This window comes from Ostrea edulis, chromosome 6, assembly GCF_947568905.1.
Source record: "Ostrea edulis chromosome 6, xbOstEdul1.1, whole genome shotgun sequence".
Lineage (NCBI taxonomy): Eukaryota > Metazoa > Mollusca > Bivalvia > Ostreida > Ostreidae > Ostrea > Ostrea edulis.
The window spans coordinates 50,983,147-51,002,737 of record NC_079169.1 but is presented as its reverse complement, the minus strand read 5'-3'; the positions used below and the strand labels follow the sequence as shown (position 1 = coordinate 51,002,737).

The following is a 19,591-nucleotide window of genomic DNA, read 5'->3' as shown; positions in this document are numbered from 1 at the left end:
TTTATAGGTGAAATCATGCAGCAGCTCTGTCCTCCACTTACACATATATATGTTTATTGTGATTCTTTCATATTTACATCAGAGTGCAGAAAATATAAAACTTCAGAAAAAAAGTGTTAGATTTAATGTTACTGGAGAATGTCTGACAGTAATTGCAGTGGCACATGAAGAGTTATCTCCCTTGTGCTGTGATCTAATTTGTTTTGCCTGCTGGTTGAGTTTATCTGAAGAGCTAATAAAGTGATATGGTTTTAAAAAAATATGTCTTATTCTAGACCATTACATGCTTTTGACATACATGTTTGATCAAAACAGTCCAAAATGCAATCTTTTGTAAGATTTCATCATTGGAGTGTTGATGATTTCAAATTTGAATTGGTTTAAACTTTACAATTCTTAAGCATCTTTCAGATAAAAATTAAATTTTGTCAATTCAGTGAACTTGCTCATTGACTGTAAAGTGAGAACTGCTAATGATAAGTAAAAAAAATTGTTTTAAATATATTTTATATCATCCTAAACCATTTTGTATTCATGAGAAAAGTTAAGTGTGATGCGATATTGTTTCAAGTGACACAATTCTTATATATGGTGTTCCTTAAGGAGGAATAGTCCATCATCATAATGGCTGACTTCCTTTTTGAAACTTAAATGCAAATATATGTCAGCAATACGTTTAATTTTAATTACCTAGCTGGATAGCTCAGTAGGTTAAAGCGACGACTACTGATCTGTAGTTCATGTGGTTGAGTTTAACAGGCATTTTAATGTTTCTTAAGATTACTTTTTACTAAAATTGCATTTTTTAACCAAATAAGGTAAATTTTGAAAATATTATTGTACATATCCTCCACTTTCCATCCCTATCACATTTCTCGTGTGTTATTCCTTGGGAATTCTGGTTCAGTAACTCAAAACAGACTTTCAACTTTAATCAATCAGAGTTCACGGTTTTTAGGCAAGGTCTTGCAAATGTTAAAAAAAAAAGAAGTAAATATCACACCAAGAATTTGTTAGCTGTAAGTGTAATAAGAATACATGAGAAAATCAATTTTGGTTTTGAAAAATGAGTAGATCAATCTATTGTTAGATTTTTTTTGCTGTGATCTCGGATTTTGTTGTCGGTATCGAATTTAATCAAAAATATGAACAAATCATTAGTATAGATTTTTGTCCCTGTCAACTCATACCCTGGGTCTTTAAGAAATAGGCTTGTTTAAAGTTACTTTTGAGTTCTCTTCATGTCTTCAGGAACTTACAGCCTTGATGCATTCTTTTATGTTTGGATGTGAACATTTTGTTCATTTTGATCTTCTTGATATTTGAAAACACTGATGCATTGACCAGGCCAAAAAGTACCAAGACTCTATCTATGCCCTTGTGTTTTTTTAAGTATCCCCCTCCCCCTGTCAGAAGTGCTTAGACTTTATTTCTGCTCTTATATTTCTCTACACCCTCCCCTGTCAGAAGTCCTTGACTTTATCTCTGCCCCTTACATATTTTGTACCCCTTCCCCAGAACTAACTATCAGTCAGTTTTTTGCATAAACCACTTGTAAAATTTTGTTTATAAGAAAAATGTATGTGATTGTCGGGTTTAATATCTAAAAACACAATAAGTTGAAACTTAATGACTTAAAGATTTGGATTGTACTCAAATTTTGACTTTTCATATAGAAGAAAACTTTAGAGATTTTTTTAGAAATCCAAACCTGAATTTTATAAGATAAGAGTGACAACAACATTGAACAATAATTTGGAGGCCTTTGGGATTTTTTCGGGATTGTGGGATCCTAAAAAACTTGTGTAATTATGATAGATTATGAGGACAGGGGGAGAATCAAGACTGAAACAAAATAGATTTATAATGCATTTGTTGTGCTGTATACCAACACAGACACCAAACTGAGGCTGATCTGAGACCCACCAGACTATGGAGACATATGCACTAAGTTTACATGCTGCATCATTTGACCACAAGTTTGGTGTGTGTATATATATATATAAATAATACACACACACACACACACACACACACACACACACACACACACACACACACACATATATATATAAAATTTAAAAGAATAAAATCCAAAATGATCACATAATAATCAACGATCAGTTCCTAGCTGCTAGTACTTTCGCCTCAAGGCTCTTCAGGCAAATTAACTGAAACAGGATTTTATTCTTTTAAATTATTTAACAACTGTGCTGATTTCTTTATTCATTTTAACAATATATATATATATGCATGTACGTGGACTAGGAAATCAAAAGTTTTGTTGAACATGCAATTATTCAACATGATGTTTGAGGAGAATTGTAATTTCTGCTCCTGTAGAATTTGGTTGAAGTGGTTGCGTCCCATTGCCTGTTCTTATTGATCCATGCAGCTAACAGACATACTGTGGTGCACTTTATTGGCTCCCTACAGGCTGAAGGTGTCAAATTGTGATACACAATAGCTTGTCTGACAATTATGCTCAGAAAATTTGTTGGTCTTCAATGAATGACAGAAAACAGAATGAAAGGATAAAATATTAATTAAGGTTTCATAAGATTTCGTAGAGCTTATCAACATGCTTGATTGGGGGGAACTGACAGCTAATTTCAGGTGCACTATTGATTTTATATGTTACATGTGGTTTTTTCTTAGAAAAGAACATTCCATGAAATTCATCTCTCAGTGTGAAGTCGAGCTGTAGGCAGTTTTTATAAATTTTGAATTACTGTGAAGACACGTGGCAATTGGTTTTTTGAAAATGTATGATTGTGTATTTGTCTCCTTTGACAACTGATTGGAGGTGTGTGTGTGTGTGGGGGGGGGGGGGGGGGGGATGTTGTAGTGGATGTAGATAGGTGTTAGTAGGATTGAGGATTGATGTCAACTTTTGATGTGATTTAAGTATCTACTACAGAACCCTCAGTTCCAATAATGTTTGCAGATAAACCCGAATCAGGGATTTCACAAAAATGAAAGACAGTGTGATTTTTCTGTCATTTAGGAAATAAAGCATATTGATTTTGTCTTAAGAAAGAGAGATTACTCAAATGAGCTATTGATTCAGCTTTTAGTTTAATGCTAACTCTTTTAAAGGAAGCTTAAAATGCACAGTCTGTTTACTAGTAATGGATCTTTAGACTTGGAATTTCCCATAGCAGCTTCTCACTCACAAAATGAGCTCGTGTCGACATTACGAATTTTGTTTGTCATCCGTAGCTGAGGCTGTTCTCAATTACAGTCATTCAACAGTAATTATCTATTTAGCTATGTTGTCATTTTTGCGAATATTTCCTATTTTAAAATTTCACCAAACAATGGACAACTGCAGAAAATACCTGTTATATGGTACATATGTATACATGTATATCCGTCTACAAAGAGAATTTGCTTGTGGACCATGGACAAGTACACAAAATCATCTAATTAAAAAGCATACAATTAACACATCATGATCAAATTAAATAGCCTACTGGACATTTAATGAAATAGTCTACAGAAAATTTTTATGTAGTGTACAGTGTTTTGTTAGATAGAATTCTAACACAGAAAGTGGGGGTACGTTGCATGCTCACAATACCATATTAGGATTAAAAGGAAAACCTCTTTTAATCAGATCTTATGCAGGTACTTTCTATGAAGTCAATTTATTTTATTATACTTTCATGTAAAATACTCCAACCTGATTGGTCGAGAAGCATTTGAAAAAACATATTGTTACCCTCTGAGAACAAAAAACACACGCTCCAGGGTGATAGTATCTAGCAACGGATAACAATACTTGACAACGGGTGATATTATAAAAAATTATCACATATGTCAAAGTTATGCGCGTACGGTTCGCCGTAGATTGCTAGATGACGTCGTTTGAGCGTTTGTAATAAACACGAGTACCCGCATCGAAATACGAAATATCGCATGACAGTGATTGATCAAATGTCAACAGACGTAAGTTTTTCTGCTTTCCAGTTTACATAACATTCAGTATAATAAAACAAATATTGCATGTAGTTGAAGGTAACATTGAAATTTTCACCCCTCGAGAAACCATTGTCAACCTCGGCTACGCCTTGGTTGACAATGGTTTTCTCGGGGTGAAAATTTTCAATGTTACCCTCAACTACATGCAATATTTATATAATGGTAGTACCTGACTATTTACTGTCTACTGATCTTCAATTTTACCTAAGTTAATGTATTTTTAACAATTTACACATGCAATGCCATGTATTTTACACTATAGTGAATGTGTATTAGAATTTCAGTGAAACTTCTGTTTGTAAAAACTCAAAGATAAAAAACAGATCACCCTATTGAATACCACATGGTATCCACTCATGAGAATCCTCCGAAATTTTAACGTTAGGGTGTTAAATTGGTCTCCAGTTTTTTAACTTTGTATTAACTTCTATTTGTAAGTTAGAATTTCACTAAAACTTCATCTGCTGTGTTTAAGGTAGCTCACTACATCAAGACTTATATGTACATACATTTCATGACACTACGTCACAGGAAGGCGATCGATTCAAATGTTTTGTGAAATTACTTGTATCCATCAATTTACTCACATTTCTACATGTATGTAGCTCAATGGATAAGGTATCAGGTTTTGAACTGCAGATCCTGAGTTAAAAACTGCCATTGTCTTTTGTATTATTCTTTCCAAAATTGCATATATAGTGTATATATATGTATTTTCCTTTTTGACATATGTACTTAATATGTACATATCTGATTCATCACATCTTTCATGATTAAATTATTTCGTGCTGATTTGATTAACTCTTTCAAGGTGTAGTGATCGAGTTACCTAAGTTAGAATTTCAGTCAAACTTCTGTTGTGTATAAGTTAGAATTTCAGTCAAACTTAATTCTGTTGTAAGTTAGAATTTCAGTCAAACTTCTGTTGTAAGTTAGAATTTCAGTCAAACTTCTGTTATAATTTTAAGTTAGAATTTCAGTCAAACTTCTGTTGTAAGTTAGAATTTCAGTCAAACTTCTGTTGTGTATAAGTTAGAATTTCAGTCAAACTTAATTCTGTTATAAGTTAGAATTTCAGTCAAACTTAATTCTGTTATAAGTTAGGATTTCAGTCAAACTTCTGTTGTAAGTTAGAATTTCAGTCAAACTTCTGTTGTAAGTTAGAATTTCAGTCAAACTTCTGTTATAATTGTAAGTTAGAATTTCAGTCAAACTTCTATTATAATTTTAAGTTAGAATTTCAGTCAAACTTCTGTTATAATTTTAAGTTAGAATTTCAGTCAAACTTCTGTTGTAATTTTAAGTTAGAATTTCAGTCAAACTTCTGTTGTGTTTACGTTAGAATTTAAGGAAAACAGAATGCATACAATTCTTCTAATTAATGACTTTCTGTAGATCACATTCTGATACAGAAAATGATGACTACTCATCAGATGAGTTCTGTGGCCGTTGGACATTGTGTTTATGTGGATTGTAACTATATTTAAGTGTAAGAACTCCCAGGTCAGACCAGCGCCACAGAACCCAGAGAAACTTAGAAATAACCATACTCTGCACCATAATGTAATCCCCCAGACGGAGCAGTCCATTAAGTAATAATAATCACAGAGACCCACGTTAATGTAATTATAGAGCCTTGAGGCATTAACAGTACATGCAGCAATACCCATCTCTGTTTTATAATTATTGCCTTGGCCTCCAAGGGTTGGCTACCAGGCAAGTTCTGGTACCCCTTTAGATCTGCAGGGCTGTATGCCATATTACAAAGAGATGTTGTCCCCTTGTTTAATGATATAGAGTTGTAAGAGACTGGCGAACTGTTCCAGTTTATTTAATAAATATTATTGCATTATGGACCTTGATTGTACTTGCAGATTGTTATAATTGCTCTTAACGAATTTCTCTAAAACTTTTGAATTTGGGGCTAAGATCTGATGAATGTTTTCTTGACATTTTAATGTCACAATTAACGTTTGTACTTAAAATTGAGATAACTGTGGTATAAACGAAGACGTGTCAGTCTTTTTTGGTGAGTTTATTACAGCAATCTGTCATTGCTGGGTATTTTCATGAATGATGTATGTTAACGGAGTTTCTGGATTAAACATTGATATATGATGCTCTTTCTGAAATTAATGTGATTTCGAATCCATATTTATTTCTATGTAAATATCATCTGTATAAAAATGGAAATTGAATATTGCTTGTAGAGAGAATTTTTAGCCCTGTTTTACCAATAGTATAATATTTATAGAATTCCAAGCAGGACATTTTCCTTCTTACCTGGGTTACATCATGGGAGCATTCAGACAGTTGATTATGTTTGATCTGAAGGGCCTGACCTGTACAGGGAAGTTATCAGACGTAGATGTAGATGATACAGGTGTACATGTATATAGCTAGGGTTCCAGATTTTGTGTGAAATGCTGGTCAGGCATTCATCAAGTTTTTGACAGATTACGGTACACATCAGAAGACACTCGTTAATTAAGAATTCAGGAATGATAACAACAATTCATTTCTGTACGCATCACATGTCTCTGGAAGAAGCCAGATTTGTTTGTATGGGGAGTAAACCTTTTCTGTAAGTTAATTGTCCAACTTATTTAAACAAATATTCACTGACACAAGTAACATTATGTATTTATTTTAACAATTTTTTTAATATGAAGAGTAATCTGTTTTAATAATATCATGGTTCCACTTTATTTACATAGTTCCTCTTTTCTCTAAATTATTTTTCTTTCGTCAGCTTGAGAAAAAGAGGGGGTGATTTCACACCTCCCAGGAACTCCAGGAACTTTGCCCTGAATTGTTTCTAAGTGTATATAAGCAGTCCTATCCTTTCAATGGTCATAAAGCTTTGACAAGCTCACTTTTGAATTAATTCTAAAGAGTCACTTGTAGATGAACAAAAAAATGAAAGATTGAGATCAATTAGTGAGATCGTCTAATTCTAATGGCCTCGGAGCCTGGCCTGGATTTCTCGAAAGAAACTCAAGTCGAAACTTGGACTTAATTCTAAATAAAAGAAAACTTGAACTTAAGTTTGATCATTTTTTGAGAAATCCAGACCCAATTTCCTTCACACCCTGTACAAAAGTTTTGGGCCCTGCTCCCTGTGACAGGGGCCATGTGATGGTGGAATTTGCTTGAAAGTTTCCTGATTAAACTCCTACTCAAGGGACCCCTTCATTCTTAGACAATCTAATTTCTTCTCCCTTTCTTAATATCTTCCTAAACTGGAACTGGCTTAATTGTGTTTTTGTGTGGTTTAATTTTAACACTGGTGTAACTTCACGGTCTACTGTCTGAACGGTCTACACCTTATGATATTTGTACATGCAGATTGATAACTTTTCAATGTCTCCAACAGCTGTTGGACTTCTTTTTTTCCATTTGTTTGATTATAAGAATGGTCACTAATCTCATTCTGAGTGAAATTTACTGATCAATATAATACAACTTCTATCACTTAGCTGAGAACATTAATACCACATGATTTTAGTTTAGTTGTAACATGTAACTATAATATATCTCAATAAAAGGAACATGAAGTTGAATGATTTAGAATTTGGACATGCTAAATTTTACTGAATTAATGTACATGTATAACATTACACTATTTAAGTGGTCACTGCATGGTGTAACTTTGTAGCATTGATCTTTTATAAACACCTGTATATTATAGTTACAGACTAAGTGGTCACTTGTGTGGAGAGACCCTGGTTGTGTAACTTTGTAGTGTCGATCTTTTATAAACACCTGTTATGTAGTTACAGACTAAGTGGTCACAGTATCTGTGTGGAAAGACCGGGGTGTTGTATCTTTTATAAACACCTGTAGTTATAGACCAAGTGGTCGCTGGATGGTGTATCTTTTATAAACACCTGTAGTTACAGACTAAGTGGTCACTATGTGGAGAGACAATGATGGTGTATTTTTTATAAGCATCTGTAGTTACAGAGTGGTCACTATGTGGAGAGACAATGATGGTGTATTTTTTATAAGCACCTGTAGTTACAGACTAAGTGGTCACTATGTGGAGAGACAATGATGGTGTATGTTTTATAAGCACCTGTAGTTACAGACTAAGTGGTCACTTGTGTAGAGGAACCTCAGTGACTATCTTAATTGGTCTCTGCAGCCATTGAGTAACAATGAAGCTGAGAAAGAGCAGTGTTTAGATCAATAATTCCAACAAATATAGGTAAATAAATGGCTGCAGATCTGTGTGAGAGATTACTTAATTGGTGTTTCTGTATTTACAGGGTTTAACAGTGATTGATAAATTGATCTTAATATACCTATACCTGTAACACAGGTAATACTGTCAGGTGTTTAGGTGTTTATGGACAGGTGACACCCCTTTTACAGCCCAGGTATTTATTTACCTTGTCCTACAATCTGGCCAATGGATATTCAACTTGTCCCATACTTGTGTGATATGTTTGGGAACAGATAGTGTTTGAAATGTGTTAAGCATATAACTGAATATGAAGAAATTACATCTGTCTACCATATCAGCAGATACCATAGGCTCGGAGGATGGATCTTGGCTAGATCATACCACTGAAGGAAATTTCTAAAAGAGAGAAAACTTTTTTGTGTGAACTGAAACAGTTGGAATCATTTTGATTTTTTTCTCAGTTTAACCAGAGTATATATGCATGAGTTGTTATTTCTTTAATGGAAGTGCCACAAATCTTGGCATATGTATTGTTTAACTTTTAAGGATGTATACTATTGAAATTTAAACTCTCTATCTACACAAACTGATATGACATGAATTCAGAAAGTGATGATAAATTGTGCTTGGTTAAAATATCAATAGACATTTTGGTGCCATTGGAGTTTGAAACAAAAGGAGAGGTATTAACTATTTATCTATCAAACAAAACCGACTAGAATTACACAGCTCATCAAAACAATATTTATTGAAAATTTATGAATTACCATATCACTTTCAGACAATAAACCTATGTAAGTAGTTAAGATTACATGAAATGGAAGTAATTTGGGATTGATAATTGATCGCATTATTCACGGAGGATAGAGGGTTTGGATGGTGAGATGTATAGAATTCCCCCAGCTGCCTGCTCCTATAATGGATTATCTGCATAAAGGCTCTAGACTCTCCATATTAAAGGGTGATATTTGTTTGATGAGGGGTAGACATAGAATTCCCACGTGTGACGGACTTAACCTTGATGGATTAATTGGACAGGAGACCCATCCTGTACATATAAGGAGATTGATAGACAACTGCATCTGTTGCATGTTTACCGACTGAAAGCATGTGGAGCATGTACAGGGCTGTCTTACTGAAGGAGAATAATACGAACTATCAGAGGGATGGTATTTTGGCTTATTGACTGTCTATGGTGTGCTGTGTTTAACAAACCATTAGATGCTAACATCAAATTAACAGTTTTATATATACCAACAATTTGTCAGTTACTGATCTGTAGAGAATTGTTCAGGGATGGATGTGGTTAATTGGAAGATTGACCAAAGTGAGAAAACAATTTTTGCCAACCATCATGTGTCTCCAAGCCAATGGTAGAGGCTGATGTTATACAGAAGCACCCCTGAGTCTCTGCCAAGACAAGCTGTGTGAAACAGCGGTTTGAATGAATCAGACTCCATAAATGGATGCTGAAGCGGCATTAGAAATATTAATTACGCCTCTGTCATAGTGATGGAACGCTGCAGCTGTACCCCTCTAATTGTCTCCATGAATATTTAACAACAGAAGCACTCTGTGATACTGTTGGTGGGACCGTCATGTTCTACAATGTCTCTGGAATGTTGTGTCAAGTCAGATCTGGGTAGCATTGTGTTGTCCCCATACAGGTAAAGTTACTGCATCATTATATCAGTTTCTGGAGAGAGACGGAGAGGGGGGAGAGAGATTTTAAATTGAAAGAGAGTCTTCTTGTGTCAACAGTTTTATTCATTAATCACATAATTTTATATCTGTTCAAACTATAGGCCTCTGTTTAACATACTGATAATTCTGTTCATAATGTCAATATTATATATTTTTAAATGTCTTTTGCATATCTACATGCTATATTATACTAAATCAGTACAAAACCTTATGGTTGATGGTAATGGAAGTTTGGTATTTTGTAACTGCAATTTGTATTATTCTTACATGCTTATTTATTTGTAAATTTTTATACCCTTTTTCTTGGTATTGACCATTTAATTTATTTCTTTAGTTTATGAATATTCATGATAAGATTATAAATACATATCTCTTAATTAATAAACATATGATAGGTACACATTGATTTGATTCTGTGACATTAGGTATGGATCAGTGATAGTCACCCAGAAAACTCCATTGTATTGTTCATGCATCTGTACAAGGAAGAGGGATGGTTTTAAAAATGTTCCTGCAAAAAAATATATCACATGACATAAATGAAGTTTTGAAACTAATTAATTTGTATGTCAACTGCCCTTTGTCGGCAGAAATCATGAACAGGATCTCAACACCATTGGTGTTGTGCTGTATATTTATTATAATGATGTGGGCACAATTAATACATTACGTTTAATTTGTTATAAAAACTGCAAACTTTTGATGAGAATTAAGTTGCACAACTTAGTTGTATTTGAATGTCTTGTGTACCATGTAGCCAGTTTATTGTTTGGTGGATATATGATGTTGGCCCATTTTGGTGATTTCCAAAGATTCACCAAAATAAAAATCAGTAAATGTGAGTACACTGTATACAGTCATATTCATTGTATAAATAAAGAAAAATGAGTTCACCAAAATTCTATCCACCAAAATTAATGGTTTACCTTGTAGACCCAAATCCGTCAAATACTGTATATGTTCTGCAAAAAATCTGGTACATACAGTAGTTAACATAAGATGAATCTGGAGTGTTAATTGGAGAAAACCTAGTACATGTCTAAGTATCTCACAAACATCTCACAAACACCTCACAAACATCTCACAAACCCTCACAAACAACTCACAAACACCTCACAAACATCTCACAAACATCTCGATCGCATACAACCACTGATTAGATCATTAACTCAAGGTATCACCAACTCATATTAGCAACCACTGATCAGATCACAGACTCGAACTGTCACCATGATCTCACATACAACCACTGTTGATCATGTGTTCGTGTTGCATCGATGAAATTTGTGAGTGCACTACCAGGACACCCGTAAATACTGCAGCAAGAAGTAGAGGTTTAATTTATTGAAGATGATAAAACTCTTTAGAATTAGTCTTAACATGATCTTGATTGCAAAAGTTTTCTCATCACATTTGGACAATTAATAATGATATCCCTCTGTTAGCAATGTTATAACTTTAATCTGGGAATTGCTTGTTCAGTTTTTTTTCAAAGAAAACAAATAATTTGAGTTTGTTTTAAGTTTCTGCTCAAATCTAGTTATAAAAGAGCATTAATTGACTGCATGCAAATCTATTTCTGATAAATGTAGAATGCGTGCAATTTCTGATAAAAGTAATTTAAAAACACTATTCTATAAAAGTTTTTGATTAAAGTATAGAATACACCTCGAATTTTGATATGTTAAAGAATTATACAGCTCCTGGTACAGGTTGAATACAGCATACTATCTCTGCAATAAATTATTGCAGGGGTGTGATTTTTCCTCATTTCAGTGAAGATCCGCTCAATTTTTGAAAAAATTAAACATTAAAAAAAAAAATTTTCCTCCATTTTTGACCAATTTTTCTCTAATTTTGGAGGAATTCAGTCGGAGCTCTGAATAACAACTTTCATAATAATCAATGAAATTAATTATTAGACTATTAATTAAGGCTCAAAAGCCAGTAACAATGAATTATGCATTTTTTTTTTCATCATTAATAGTAAATGAACAAACATTTTCAAAGTTTTATTATATACAATGTGAAGGATTACTGCAGCATGCAGACAGCTGTCTGAAATCCATTAAGAAATCCTGTAGATGGCTAGTGTGTTTATAGGCTTTAATGGACCAATTCTGAAAAGGCGTACAATATTGTCCAGTAGCACTCTATCTAATGTCTATATTCAGCTGCTGGCCACGTACAGTTTTGATTTCATTCATAGCAATTTGCACAGCTGGGGAAAAAAATGAGAAAAACTTTCATTTCAATATTTAAATTGACCTAAATCCATGAAATATTGTTATTGACAAGTCAAGATTTAACAAACCAAGGATATATAGACATATCACTGCAGAGAAAAATCTAGGCACAAGCCAGGAATATGAGGTCATGTACCCTGCCAAGAATAGATGGGATACAAAATGACTTCGATAGATCTATTAATACTTAACCACTTCTTAACATAAATTTTTTTTTTAATTGATCGCTCTGCAGTAGGACATACAAATGGATTCTTGGCAGGGTATATAATATAGACTTGCATTCCCTAGTACACTCAAAGTACATATTCTCCCTCACCATTACATTCCCTGTCAAAGTATGTATTAATCTCTCCCGAGCCATTAAACTTTGACAGGGAATGTGAGTCCATATACTCTGCCAAGAATCCACATAACTGATATTTAACATGTTCTCTGTGTTCACAATTAAGGCCTGTAAGGTTGTTTGTCTGTAACATGTTCTCTGTGTTCACAATTAAGGCCTGTTAGGTTGTCTGTAACATGTTCTCTGTGTTCACAATTAAGGCCTGTAAGGTTGTCTGTCTGTAACATGTTCTCTGTGTTCACAATTAAGGCCTGTAAGGTTGTTTGTCTGTAACATGTTCTCTGTGTTCACAATTAAGGCCTGTTAGGTTGTCTGTAACATGTTCTCTGTGTTCACAATTAAGGCCTGTTAGGTTGTCTGTCTGTCTGTTTGACATGTTCTCAATTTATGGTCATGGAGCTTGGCCTATCTGTCTGTCTGTTCATCTCTGTATTCTGGTTGTCAGTTGGACAGAGCTTTATTTCTGATAGTCACTTTGTCTGTCAGTGTATTGGAGTGATGTCAGTATATAGACCATCTGATCATCCCGCTGGAAGTCTTACAAATAAGAATCATTGGCTAATTAGAAAAACAAAGCTCCATGAATTTAATTTAGTATTTCCTCCTCATGAAGTGAAATCCTCAGTAAATCACATGTCAGTCCATGATTTAGCATTAAAACCCACAATAACAGGAATTTCATGGTATATTTTGTCTCATTATATTGCCACACCTGTATGACTGTGTGTGAAGGAATACCTCAGACACACAAGTATTCAGTAATATGTGTGATTCAGAAGATATTATTAATTACCATTAATTATATACTGCACATAATTACGGCACATGCAATTGTGCATTTTGAAGAGGTATTTAACACACCAAAGAAAATTTGTATTAGATGAAAAGTGGAAGATGTACTGCACAATAATATTCAGATATTGAAAATATTTTAAAGTGGAATTTGCAGTTTTATTAAGATGTCATGGGTAGGTTGTGTGTGTGTTAAAATCAGTGATAAGTTTGAACTCAAGGTTTGAAATCAGTATTATATGATCTGTTAACTCACTGAGTTAACTTGATCTTAGTAACAAATTTAGAATTGTGTATTTGACTGATTTTTATTTATGCAACAGTTACTGTGTTTTGAAACTTTTTAAGGTGTAAATGTGAGGTACAGAGGTGTAAATGAGATATAGAGGTGTAAATTGTGAGATGTAGAGGTGTAAATGTGAGATAAAGGGTGTAAATATGAGGTACAGAGGTGTAAATGTGAGATATAGAGGTGTAAATGTGAGGTAAATGGGTGTAAATGTGAGGTACAGAGGTGTAAATTTGAGATATAGAGGTATAAATTGTGAGATATAGAGGTGTGAATTGTGAGATGTAGAGGTGTAAATATGAGATATAGAAGTGTAAATATGAGATGAAGGGGTTTAAATCTAAGGTAAAGGGGTGTAAATGTGAGGTATAGAGATGTAAATTGTGAGATATATAGAAGTGTAAATTGTGAGATATAGAGGTTTAAAATGTGAGATATAGAGGTTTAAAATATGAGATATAGAGGTGTAAATGTGAAATATAGAGGTGTTAATGTGAGATATAGAGGTGTAAATGTGATATAGAGGTGTAAATTGTGAGATATAGAGGTGTAAATGTGAGATACAGACGTGTAAATGTGAGATATAGAGGTGTTAATGTGAGATATAGAGGTGTAAATGTGATATAGAGGTGTAAATTGTGAGATATAGAGGTGTAAATGTGAGATACAGACGTGTAAATGTGAGATATAGAGGTGTTAATGTGAGATATAGAGGTGTAAATGTGATATAGAGGTGTAAATTGTGAGATATAGAGGTGTAAATGTGAGATACAGACGTGTAAATGTGAGATATAGAGGTGTAAATGTGAGGTATAGAGGTGTAAATGTGAGATATAGAGGTGTAAATTGTGAGATATAGAGGTGTAAATGTGAGATACAGAGGTGTAAATGTGAGATATAGAGGTGTAAATGTGAGGTATAGAGGTGTAAATGTGAGGTACAGAGGTGTAAATGTGAGGTATAGAGGTGTAAATGTGAGGTATAGAGTTGTAAATGTAAGATAAAGAGGTGTAAATGTGACGTACAATTTATGACAAGTGTAAATAGATTTGTGATTTACTCTTTTAAAACATTATGTCAATTAAGTCACATGGTATTGATATTAATTTGAATAGATTCCAATGAGAGCTGACAGCATATTATTTGCTGTGTGAACTGCATGTTCATAGTATATGGTTTTCCATGTTGTCCCAATCATAACTGGTATAACATTTGTTACATCTGTCTCTATCCCTCTGACTTTTGACATTGCAATTTCATGGCAATGCAGTCCTACAGAATGTAATGGCAGAGATTCAGTTGCCTAGTTGACATTATCTCCAACTCAAGTTCTGTTTGAATGCCTTTTGTGAATTACAAATAACAAAGTTTTAGCTGGTAACTGACTATATGAAACATGTGATTTAGTTTTATGCTACATACATGATGCAGTTTGCTCGTGTTCCCAAATGTTGTGTTACTTATGATTTAGTTTTATGCTACACATTGTAGGTTGCTATACAAGTTGCTGTTGTGAGATCTTGGTGATTTAGTTTTATGCTACACATTGTAGGTTGCTATACAAGTTGCTGTTGTGAGATCTTGGTTATTTAGTTTTATATGCTACACATTGTAGGTTGCTATACAAGTTGCTGTTGTGAGATCTTGGTGATTTAATTTTATGCTACACATTGTAGGTTGCTAGACAAGTTGCTGGTGGTGTGCCCCAATGTTGACTACTGTGAGGAAGTCCTGCCTCGTTGTGAGCTTGAGGCCCACCTTCTACACAGATGTCGAGGTGCCATTGCTAAGTGCATAAAGTCTACGCTAGGGTGCACGTTTCAGGGGCCCAGGAGTGCCCTACAAAGCCATTTATGGGAGTGCCAATTCAGGGATCAAGATGGAGGTCAGTATTCTTATTTCTGAATGGAAATAGGCAAAAGTAAGTTAGATAGTAAGTTAAAAAAAGAATTTATTTATTTTCTTTTTATTTGATCAAATTTTTATGCAATTATTTGCCTAAATACATTTGTCAGTTAAAGTTTTGCAATATCCCATATGAAAATTTTCAACTAAAGAAGTAGGTACAGTTTCTAAAGTCATCTGGCCCAAAATATTGAAGATTTCACTTGGAGCTCAAACCCTGACATTCAAATAAGGAATAGATTAGCAAACCCAAAATTCGCTCAGTTTGATCAGCAAAATGATTGTGTCATATGACAAGAGCCTGAAGTTGACATAAAATTGCAAAAATGCCATTTTCAATGAAAATATCCACAAATTCAGGTGATTTTCCTTTCAGAAAACATACAGTGCATGTGTCAAGCAAATTCATATTCAAGCATGTTTTTCATCTTAAAATGATACACAATATATATCATTTTCATTTTGCTCGACAAATGCGCACATCTTTTCCTGAGCAATAATCTGTATGACATTTGACAGTTTTCAGGCTTATTTTGAGAAAAAGGCTGGAACTATCTAATTCATGATGTCATAATGCTATCCATTTAGGAATATCATTCTGATTTTGTTGACATAGTATACCTGGCATATATTTTACTTTCTTAAAACGCTGATTAAGGTTAATTCCAGACACATTTTATAGAGAGAAAATTTTTGGGCCTTTTTATGTATACAATCGTACCTTGTTCTTTAGTGATGCAGCCTCATTTTGAACAGTCTAGTTGTCCATTTCCAGCATATGCACATTGACTTATAGAAGCTGACAATGACAGAATTGAATTGGTCAGTATCTTTGCTGATTTTACTAAGTCTGTATGTAGTCTCGTTGGATTTGAATTTTTAATTTTTTTTGGTAGGTAAAAACCCAGTCATGGATGGAGAGGTCTCGACTATTGAGATTCAGCGTAATCAGGCTGACCTCGGGATCAGCATTGTTGGAGGAAATGATACTCCCCTGGTAAGGTGTCATATCTCTGTAATCCCACACTGTAATGATACTCCCCTGATAATCTGTCAGATCCTTATAATTCCACATTGTAATTTTAAGAGCATGCTCTTACAACTTTGAATAAAAGGGAACCTGTCTGGTCTGACATGCAGTGGGAGGCAATTTTTTTGGTTGGCTTAGAGAGGTTGTCATTGCACGGTGTAAAATTCAGGGGGGAAACATCAAATTAAAAAGGAATAGTGTCAAATTAGACAGTTTTAACTATACCCAACAGATAAACAGAAGTGATACCCTTATCATAAGTCATTATACATATAAAATCATTTTCCAATCCACACCAGCATGTCCAGAAAGGAAGTGTTGATCACATCCTCCATTAAGTCTCTAGTTCTATCATGTCAAGGAAGATCATGATGACCATGTCCTCCATTAAGTCTCTAGTTCTATCATGTGAAGGAACATGATGACCATGTCCTCCATTAAGTCTCTAGTTCTATCATGTGAAGGAAGATCATGATGACCATGTCCTCCATTAAGTCTCTAGTTCTATCATGTCAAGGAAGATCATGATGACCAGGTCCTCCATTAAGTCTCTAGTTCTATCATGTGAAGGAACATGATGACCATGTCCTCCATTAAGTCTCTAGGTCGATCGTGTCAAGGAAGAAAATGATGACAACTCTTCACATCTGTAAAACAGCCTTCCTTCTCTTCAGTGCACCATTGAAGTTGTATTAATGGATGTATGGATAAGTGCTGGAATTAGTCTACTGATAATTATAACCCCTGTCCTGATTATAACCCCACATCTCATGTTATTGTCCAGTCCCCATCTGTCCTGATTATAACCCCACTTCTCATGTTATCGTCCAGTCCCCGTCTGTCCTGATCATAACCCCGCTTCTCTTGTTATCGTCCATTTCCCGTCTGTCCTGATTATAACCCCACTTCTCATGTTATCGTCCAGTCCCCATCTGTCCTGATTATAACCCCACTTCTCATGTTATTGTCCAGTCCCCATCTGTCCTGATTATAACCCCACTTCTCATGTTATCGTCCAGTCCCCATCTGTCCAGATTATAACCCTCCTTCTCATGTTATCGTCCAGTCCCTGTGTGTCCTGATTATAACCCCATATCTCTTGCTATCATCCAAAAAAATTATAACCCCACATCTCTTGTTATCGTCCATTTCCCGTCTGTCCTGTTCCTCGGGATCTAGGCTCCTTCAGAAACTCAGTGACTATGCTTGGGTCCACCAACTCCTTGATTAGGCTACAATCTGTCACGACTTAACAATATGCCAGGGCATTTCTTGTGCACAACATCAGCATTACTGACAGTCAAGAAATTACTTTTCTCCAGTCTATGAATGGGCAAAAAAATACGTCTAACTATTAATATTAATCAAAATGTCAATCTGTGGCAGCTGTTATTGCAGTGAGATATTGATCTTATTTTAATCTGTTTATTTTGTAAGACTGTGCATGTAATTTTCAAGCAGTTTGTACATGTGAAATATGAATGAAAATGATTCACCGGTCATTAGTCAAAGTTATTATAGTTTCTTACTGTCACAACCAGTATCATTAATTCCTCACGATTAATGACAAACCAGAGTATGTAACCGAAATCTAAAAATTTGCAATTCTATTTCCAGGGCTGTGTTGTACTACAGGAAGTGTTTCCTGACGGTGTCATCGCGAAGGATGGACGTCTGATGCCCGGAGATCAGATACTGGAGGTCAGTTATTTGATGCTGAAGACTATTGAATTTGCCCAGTGCTAAGAAGATTTTAAAAAAATACATGATATCATATGTATATATAAATATCTGAGTATTTGACAGGTTAGTGGTGAGAATGTTTAAATGATTGTATGTATATATAAATATCTGAGTATTTGACAGGTTAATGGCGAGAATGTTTAAATGATTGTATGTATATATAGATATCTGAGTATTTGACAGGTTAATGGTGAGAATGTTTAAATGATTGTATGTTATATAAATATCTGAGTATTTGACAGGTTAATGGTGAGGGTGTTTAAATGATTGTATGTATATATAAATGTCTGAGAATTTGACAGGTTAATGGCGAGGGTGTTTAAATGATTGTATGTATATATAAATCTCTGAGTATTTGACAGGTTAATGGCGAGAATGTTTAAATGATTATTGTATGTATATATAAATATCTGAGTATTTGACAGGTTAATGGTGAGAATGTTTAAATGATTGTATGTATATATAGATATCTGAGTATTTGACAGGTTAATGGTGAGATTGTTTAAATGATTGTATGTATATATAAATGTCTGAGTATTTGACAGGTTAATGGCGAGGGTGTTTAAATGATTGTATGTATATATAAATCTCTGAGTATTTGACAGGTTAATGGCGAGAATGTTTAAATGATTGTATGTTATATAAATATCTGAGTATTTGACAGGTTAATGGTGAGGGTGTTTAAATGATTGTATGTATATATAAATGTCTGAGAATTTGACAGGTTAATGGCGAGGGTGTTTAAATGATTGTATGTATATATAAATCTCTGAGTATTTGACAGGTTAATGGCGAGAATGTTTAAATGATTATTGTATGTATATATAAATATCTGAGTATTTGACAGGTTAATGGTGAGAATGTTTAAATGATTGTATGTATATATAGATATCTGAGTATTTGACAGGTTAATGGTGAGATTGTTTAAATGATTGTATGTATATATAAATGTCTGAGTATTTGACAGGTTAATGGCGAGGGTGTTTAAATGATTGTATGTATATATAAATCTCTGAGTATTTGACAGGTTAATGGCGAGAATGTTTAAATGATTGTATGTTATATAAATATCTGAGTATTTGACAGGTTAATGGTGAGAATATTTAAATGATTGTATGTATATATAGATATCTGAGTATTTGACAGGTTAATGGTGAGAATGTTTAAATGATTGTATGTATATATAAATATCTGAGTATTTGACAGGTTAATGGCGAGGACTTGACCCAGGCATCCCATTACAGAGCTCAGCAGGTCTTAGGTCACTACTTCCCGGTGTGTCGACTGACGGTATACAGAGAAAAAGCAGAGGAGAATCGACCAATCGAAAAGGAAGGTAAACAAAGCAGCTTTATGCAAAATT

General features: G+C 34.1%; 1 protein-coding gene across 5 annotated transcripts in view; it reads left to right on the top strand.

Moving 5' to 3' along the window:
• Positions 1–19,591, top strand: part of LOC125645714 (ligand of Numb protein X 2-like) — a 37,687-nt gene that overhangs the window by 3,324 nt on the left and 14,772 nt on the right. For 4 of the 5 annotated variants that reach the window (XM_048871499.2, XM_048871502.2, XM_048871501.2 and 1 more), the window contains exons 5-8: positions 15,227–15,435; positions 16,352–16,452; positions 18,103–18,186; positions 19,435–19,564. In XM_048871499.2, coding sequence (XP_048727456.1) covers positions 15,227–15,435; positions 16,352–16,452; positions 18,103–18,186; positions 19,435–19,564 — 524 coding nt within the window. Of the gene's footprint in view, positions 1–9,169; positions 9,841–15,226; positions 15,436–16,351; positions 16,453–18,102; positions 18,187–19,434; positions 19,565–19,591 lie in introns of those variants that run through there. The other variant, XM_048871503.2, reaches the window with a different exon arrangement.